General features: G+C 40.2%; 1 protein-coding gene across 1 annotated transcript in view; it reads left to right on the top strand.

Moving 5' to 3' along the window:
- LOC107290994 (probable E3 ubiquitin-protein ligase HERC6) overlaps nucleotides 1-8092 on the top strand; it is a 41977-nt gene that overhangs the window by 10429 nt on the left and 23456 nt on the right. The window contains exons 6-10 of the mRNA XM_015819944.2: nucleotides 1476-1597; nucleotides 1889-2031; nucleotides 4234-4292; nucleotides 5662-5789; nucleotides 7330-7389. Of these exons, the coding sequence (XP_015675430.2) occupies nucleotides 1476-1597; nucleotides 1889-2031; nucleotides 4234-4292; nucleotides 5662-5789; nucleotides 7330-7389 (512 nt within the window). The remainder of the gene's footprint in view (nucleotides 1-1475; nucleotides 1598-1888; nucleotides 2032-4233; nucleotides 4293-5661; nucleotides 5790-7329; nucleotides 7390-8092) is intronic.

Genomic DNA, 8092 nt, shown 5'->3' with positions numbered 1-8092 from the left:
AATAATAATAATAATAATAATAATAATAATAATAATAATAATAATAATAATAATAAATGTAAGAAAAACTCAGCCATATCAGACCAGAAGCTTACCAGGTCCAGCATTCTGTTCCCACAGTGTCTAACAAAAGACCACCAAAACATTTGTCATGTTGTGCAGGATCTGAGGTGTTGCTTGATAAAGAAATACGGGAAACCAGAAGTTGCCTTAAAGCTTTACATTTTTATTCAGCTGAACAAAGATGGGCCCCTCTAAAAGAGAGAAGCCCCAAATGACAGGAAATCCCTATATTTATACTTTTTGATTACATAAGCAATCCACCCAGCAAAGCTGACACACGTAAGATAAAGACTTCAACCAGAAAGGCTGGCACACCATAGATAAGGGAGAAAGCAGAAGTAGCTAAAAATGTTCCTTAAAAAATGTTTCCCTAAAGACATTGCATGTTCTTAGGGATATTGGGTGTTTTCCTTGCTATCCTCTCATGACCCTGTATCCATGACTCTGCAAGTGCCCAAAGACAGCAGGGCCGTCTGCACATATTCACAATTAATACTTTCTATGTTTTCCCCTAATTCCAGGTCAACAATCAAAATGCCCATCCATGAATAGGAACCTACTAATATTCTGCTAATATTCAGTGATGATAATAACCATAGACATCATAACTAGCAGCTCTTGATGCAATTATTTGGTGACAACTATTCTGTTGCAAGTGATACAATAATAAAGCTTTTTTGAATAGCATGTGGCAGGAGGTTTCACAAGGTCACATGGGATTAGAAGCCAAATGCAATATGGAGACAATAACTTATTTCATTAGCGCCAAGCCATGTTTTCTGAAATCATGGCTTACCAAATACATCTCGGTTAACAGAGAATGCTAAACCATAAAGTGAAACTTGCAAATCACAGTGGCAGATTGCACACAACATGCTAGGCAAGCCAGAAGCCACCAAATTACCTTATCAACGTGCAGAACTTATGAACTTAGAACTGCTTAACAATGAGATGCATGTTCAGATATTTCTCCATAGGGACCTTATTTAAATTGGGTCATTGTGGTGGCTGGGATTTGAATTAGCTCATTAGCTCATAGGTGAATATTTTTGTTTTTCTCTTTGATTAGAAACATTTTTAGCTTTGTTTCAAGCTTTAATGTTGCTGTCTTCCTTTCCATATTTTTCAATGTTACTGCTGGATCAGAGCTATGACCTTACATGCTCTAAGGGTGTAGAGGTGGAGAAAAGAGTTTGGGAAACTTCAAAGTATTTTGGTGGGTTCCTTTTTCTTGCTGCAAAAGACCATGTTGCAAAGTGAGATGGCTGCAGTTGGAGTCGGGCACATTTGCATACAAATATATCCTTTGTTCCCCAAGACGACAACATGTAGTAGCAGAAATGTATAATAAAACTAATATATCTGGCTGGGGGAAAAAATGATGGTGCTTGATTTGTTAAAATCCTTCATAGAGTGGCTGTGTTTTCACCTTTGGAGATGACAGTGCAGGACAATTAGGACACAACTCTTCAAAGGCTGGCCCTCAGAAAATCGATGAGATTGATGGTCCAGTTTCCCAAGTGTCCTGTGGAAAGTATGTACCATCTCTTTCCTTCCGCATCTATGTGAGTGGTTGTGCATGTGTTTTTGAGGGAAATTGATATAGCTTATGTAAAAACAAAATCTGTTTAAAGTGCATTGAGCACTTCTAACATTTTGGAGGCTGTTGGTTTACCAGGAACTTTAGATGACGAGAGGACTATACATCTGAGACATATTTAGTGAACTTTTATTAAGGTGGCTGTTCTAAATCATAACAATCCAAAACAGATACAGAGCAGAGTTGTTCATATGGGAAGCTGACAGTGTTTTGGTTTTTCTGCAGCTATCACACCCTTTGTTTCTCTGCTTCTGGGCAGTTGTGGTCTTTTGGACGTGGTTTCCTGCAGGACACAGGAAGTCCGGGATCGGATAGCAAACAGGAAGAAAGAAAGTGTATCGACATCAGTGCTCTTCTGGGCCCTAATGGTACCTTTTCAAATCCAGAATCCAAAATAATGTTAATACAATAATGCAGGGGGGGCAACATACAGTCATATCTAAGCACATTTAAGACATTCCATGCCTTATCTTTGAAAAGTGACACCTAAAAGTCAGATTTGATTTGAATATATTTTATTCAGTGTTTGCTGATCTTTTTGACATTCTGATCAAACATTTATGGAAGTTCTTTGGGTCAAATCTTTTTAGATTTTTGTGTTGTGCCGTACTGTAAAAATCTAACCCACAACTCTGGGTTTTTTTTATCATCAAGATCATCCCGAAACTTTGTGAAGTGGTTTGGGTTGAGATTTAATGACTAGACATAAATCACCCAATGTGCTTCCATGGCTGAAGGTGGACTCAAAACTGGTTATACTTTGTCCTAAATCAAGACCTTAATTTTTATTTGATTTGATTTGTCAGATTTAGATAATGTCCATCTCATTCACAGAGTCCCTCTAGGTGGTGTACAGTTAAAAGCATAAAAACATAGCATTTAAAAATGCCGTGTATCAGTAAAAGGAGCCAGATAGAAGTAAAAATAAAATAAATTGAAAAGGTGGAGGGAGGATCTTAAGGTGCCAACCAAGATTGAGTGCTTTCTGGAGCCCAATATTATCATGGTCTGAGTTAATTTTTAAATGTGGGAATTAGGAGACTGTTTTTTTCTGATTTCTGAGAGAGCAAATATCATAATTTCGGGGGTTGATTATCTGGCAGCTTTTGAAGTTCAGAACAGGATATTCTGCCATCTCCAGGTGACAAGAATTGGGAAGAATACAGATGAATGTGCATTTATACTGGTAGAGAAAAAGGATGCAGTAATTTTAGGAGTCTCACATTTTAATCAGCTGGCAGGAGGGTAGAAATAGAGAATTATATATATATGTAATTCATAGACCAGTGAAAGTAAAATAAAGGGGTTTTTAATACAGTAAATTCTGAAATTCTAATTTATTTATTTATTTATTTATTTATTTATTGTTTATATTTATATCCCACCCGTCTCCTTGCAGACTCAGGGCGGCTAACAACCAGATAAAAATACAAAATACCAAAGCTACAGATTAAAACTTGATTAAAAAACAAATATTAATAATTGGTCTAAGTAATTTAAAATTATTTTAAAACCCCCACTAAAAATTTTCCCCTAGGCCAGTCCCTCAAGCTGGAATAACCATGTCTTAAGGGCGCGGCGGAAGGAAGGGAGATCAGGGATCACCCTGATCTCTGGGGGTAGTTCATTCCAGAGGGTGGGAGCTCCCACAGAGAAGGCCCTCCCGCTTGGGGTTGCCAGCCGGCACTGTCTGGCCGACGGCACCCTGAGGAGACCCACTCTGTGGGAGCGTACAGGCCGATGGGAGGTAATCTGCGGCAGGAGGCGGTCTCGAAGATATCCAGGTCCGATGCCATGGAGCGCTTTAAAGATGATGGTCAGCACCTTGAAGCGCACCCGGAAGGCCACCGGCAGCCAATGCAGCTCGCGCAGCAGCGGTGTTACATGGGAGCGACGAGTCCCTCCCAACATCGCCCGCGCGGCCGCATTTTGGACTAGCTGGAGCCTCCGGGTGCTCCTCAAGGGGAGCCCCATGTAGAGAGCATTGCAGTAGTCTAGGCGGGAGTTGACAAGGGCATGAGTGACTGTGCGCAGGGCGTCCCGGTCCAGAAAAGGTCGCAACTGGTGGATCAGGCGTACCTGATAGAACGCCCCCCTGGTCACGGCCGCCAACTGGTCATCCAGTGTCAGCCGTGGATCCAGGAGGACACCCAGATTGCGTACCCTAGCCGTGGATCCAGGAGGACACCCAGATTGCGTACCCTAATCTCTTAATATGCACAACATTTTGGTTGCAAAATTAAACTTAATGCATGATTGGGGTGAGCACAATATTCTCCTTCTGTTTATCATGAAAAGAAAATATAGCTCTATTAGTGGAGAACAAGAGAACTTCTGCATGTTATGTTAGAAAGTTTAATGAAAAAAAAAGAAATTTGAGGGATAAAACAATTATAAGAAGCAGGTGAATTTCTTCTGGAAGTTTCAGAAGCACCTCCACACTATAAATCCCAAAAGAAAGAAAGGAGAAGAAATTATAGAAATATTGTACTTAATACAATAATAATAATAACAACATCTGTGCAACAAACTATAATAATAATAATACACTTATTTTCATATCATTGTAGAATTGTTGGGAGTCCACGTTTTTGCTGGAGCATATGTCAGCTTTGTCAATATATTTCAGGTAATCTTTTTATTTCTTTTGTAAACTATATAGACTTCAATGTCATTATCAAACCATCAGAATGCTAAATTAATAGTAGGCTTTGTAGCACTTCAAATAGAAGATGTTGTAAAGACACTATATGTTGATAATAGGAAAATAACTAAAATCCTGAAGTTCGATCCTGTCTTGGACCCAAATTTAGATACGGTACTTAATAAACACTTTCAATTTTTCTTTTCTGTGTCCTCTAGAATAATGGTTGAGTAAACACATCAGTTTAAGCCTTTTTAAGCATAATTCATTGAATAGATCATCAGTTGGGATCACTAAGCCTGTTGTGACATGAACTATGATACAGTCCACATGGACTGAATTCGCACAATATACAAAGAGAAGCCAAACAATCCATTTTAGAAGTTCATATGATATGTCCAGATCACTTGTCCAATGCATCCCCCAAAGCCTTGGATACATTTTGCAGAGGACCCCCAATTACCAAAAAATGCTTAATGAGACAGAAGATGGAAAATGTGAAATATATGACTGGAAAGTAATCTCATTAAAAAAATTAATTTTAAACATACAGAATTGTAAATGATTTCTTGAACGACCGTCTCCTCGCTCAATAGCATTATGTAGTTCTTGGCCCAGAGAAAGATGGATGCTATGGGCTTAGCACAATATGTGAACCCACTTAATATCTGCAAAGTACTTTCTACATCTGTGTGTACAAGTAGTCCTTGACTTATGAGCGGTTGCTTAGTAACCGATCAAAGTTATGAAGGACTCTCCCAAAAGCTATTTATGACCAGTTCTGAAGTTAAAAGGGGTACTCCCCAATGGTCACATGACCACATTTTGGTTGCCTGGCAACCAGCCCACATTTACAGCCCTTTGCAGTATCCCACAGTCATATGACCACAATTTACTATGTTTTTACCGGAAACTGGCATTTATTTCTGGTTTCTGACAAAAAAACAAAACAAAACCCATAGCGAACGATGGGTTCGCTTTATGATTGCCACAAAAATGTTCATAAAATTGGGTCAGTCACATGATGACACACTTTACAACCATAATTGCCAGGCTCATTTATAGTCATAAATGAAGGACTACCTGTATTTTGTAAATGCAGCTATTCTAATAAGTACCAACTTGCCTAAATGAAATGTGTTTTTAGACTGCACACGAAAGTTTCTTCGCTAGACATTTGGATAATTCGTCAACTTGCAATGATAGTTTCCCAAAAGTTGAATTTCCCACTTTCTACAGGAACATGAATGAGAATTGACCATGGATCTCAGCCATCTCAAAAGTTTATATTATGAAGCATCGGTTATGTGAGATAGCAGCCACATTTTTTTCACTTGGGTTTCTCTTTATTAAGGCTTCTGCATGTGCTAATGCAACCACCTCTTTGGAAGTCTTGCCTAGGATCAGCCAGCTGGACAGAGGACTGATTGAGAAATGGAAGTCAACAGAAATAGGAAGCGAAGCACAGCAGGATGCTAAAAGGTTGCTACTTGTATTGCCTGTTTCTGATGGGAAAATTGTATTTTTGTAAGCACTCATCAGCCCTTTGTGGTAGTCAGCCAAGAAGCACACTGAGGAGTATCTCTATTGTAAAGTTACATTAAGCAAAATTTTGCAAGTCTAAAAGGACATAGCTCTCCCCCTCACTTTTAGACTCCAAAACTAGGGAGGGTCCCTAGTTGTTTCTTGCAAGGTTTCCTGCTTGAGCAAGAAGATTCCTTCCAACTGTGTTATTCTGTTTGCCATGCCTCCATTCCTTCTGCAAGCTCAGCTGTTGGACTGTCATCTATATCAGGGGTCCCCAACCCTGGGCCGCAGCCCACTACCTGTTGGAAACCAGGCCGTGGGAGAAATGGGCAAACATTCGTGTGTGAAGCTTCACTTGTGCAAGCAGTGGGCAAGCTCGCACACGGGCGCAAAGCTCCACTCCCGTAAGTAGAGGGCACTTGTGCTTGCATGCAAAGCTCCATTTGTGCGAATGGAGCTTCACATGCGCCTGCCACTCACACGTCCCATACCCACACCAGGCCGGGCCGCCAAGCTGGAAAGGTTTGGGACCGCTGGTCTAGATTGCGACTCTTCTTCCTGTCTCTTATTCCCACATATCATTACAGAACTCTTGAGCCATTAAGGGAATGAATGGCATATAAATACTCTAAAATATTATGTTCCATCCTGTTCTTATGTTTGAACTTGAAAACTGTTCTCCAGCAGATGGATGGGTCAACATTCTGGTCCTATTAGAAGTAAAGAAAGTTCTGTCTGTTTCCACTCTACCAGCAGATAGCTGATCAGTGAAGGATAAGATCAAGTTTATGGAGCTTGAACAAATATTAACGAGAGCAATTATGCACTGTGCAAGTTTTCCAAACAAAGACCAATGTTATTTCTGAATATACATAAAAAGTCATTCTTTTTACAGGGAACTTGTAGCTCTCCAGATATTGTTGAATCTTAAGTTTCTAGCATTTCTCACTGGCCATATCAAGAGCAGTTTGAGGTTATAATTCAGCAACATCTGGAAGGCATGATATCCTACAATTTTGCTCCCTGTCAATCGTGTTTCATTCAGTGCCACAATATGACATAATTGACTATTTCTGGTATAATAATTGTCCCTAAATTTTATATCCAAAGAGAAGAAAAGAAGCATAGGATGCGAGATTTGTATCCTGACATATGTGGACTTTGTCAAGATTTATGTGGAAGTTGATGAACTCCTTATTTATATTTTTTTATTCACATTTTATTCAGACTATAAACTAAAGCAGGGGTAGTCAACCTTGGCTCTTTTATGACTCGTGGACTTCAACTCCCAGAATTCCTGAGCCAGCACAGCTGGCTCAGGAATTCTGGGAGTTGAAGTCCACGAGTCATAAAAGAGCCAAGGTTGACTACCCCTGAACTAAAGGAAGTGATTTAAGTCATGCTGGACACAGTGGGAGTTATTTCCACGCAAGTATAAAGCTGAGTTGGTATGCCATTGTTTTATTAATTGCTTTGCTTTTTATCTTTTTGGTAGGGAGATAAAAGAAATTTTTTCGTCACCTCCTTGCTTAACAGCAAGCTTCTTAAAAACAAGGTGAGTAGCATGCATTGTATGCAGCAGTGCTGTTGGATTCTCGGGAGAGAATTCCAAGTCCTGACTCACTAGTGCTGGGATCCCAAACCTCTGGCCCATGGCCTACTACCGGGCTGTGGCCTATTTGCAACTAGGCCCTATGAGTGGTAGGCCGGTGTGCATGTGCACGCACATCTCAACTCACACAAGCGACCGGCTGGCAGGCATGTGTGTAAGTCGAGCTGCACACATGTGTGCACTGGCCTGCCGGTCATGTGGGCTGGTTCCCCTCACACCCCCCCCCAGCTGGGTCACCAAGCCACAAAGGTTGGGGAGTGCTGCACTAGTGTAACCCAAGTGAATTTAATATCTGAAGAAATTGTTTGTTTATTGCATTTATCTGCTCCCTTTCTTCTATCTGATCAGGACAATATTTCCAGACCAACTGTAACTTCCTAGCCACTTTTCAAGGTCAGTTGGGTTGCAGAGTAGTTAATAACCCAATTAACAAGCTAGCGCTGTGACTGAATTAAGATTCTGATGTAAATCCATTCCAAATTCTTCAAATCATTATGCCTACAAAATGTCCCGTTACCTTTAAAAATGAAGGCCCTGGGCTCTTGAGATTATTAAAGCATGTCCACTTTGCCACTGCTTGCATAACCCATAATCTTGCCAGATAGTTGGAAGACAAATTGCAAGTCATCCTCAAACTTGTTAAGCT

This window comes from Protobothrops mucrosquamatus, unplaced genomic scaffold (assembly GCF_001527695.2).
Source record: "Protobothrops mucrosquamatus isolate PMUCROS unplaced genomic scaffold, P.Mucros_1.0 scaffold1023, whole genome shotgun sequence".
In the NCBI taxonomy this organism is placed as follows: domain Eukaryota; kingdom Metazoa; phylum Chordata; class Lepidosauria; order Squamata; family Viperidae; genus Protobothrops; species Protobothrops mucrosquamatus.
Note: the sequence above shows the minus strand (reverse complement) of the source record. Positions and strands in the feature narration are given on the sequence as shown.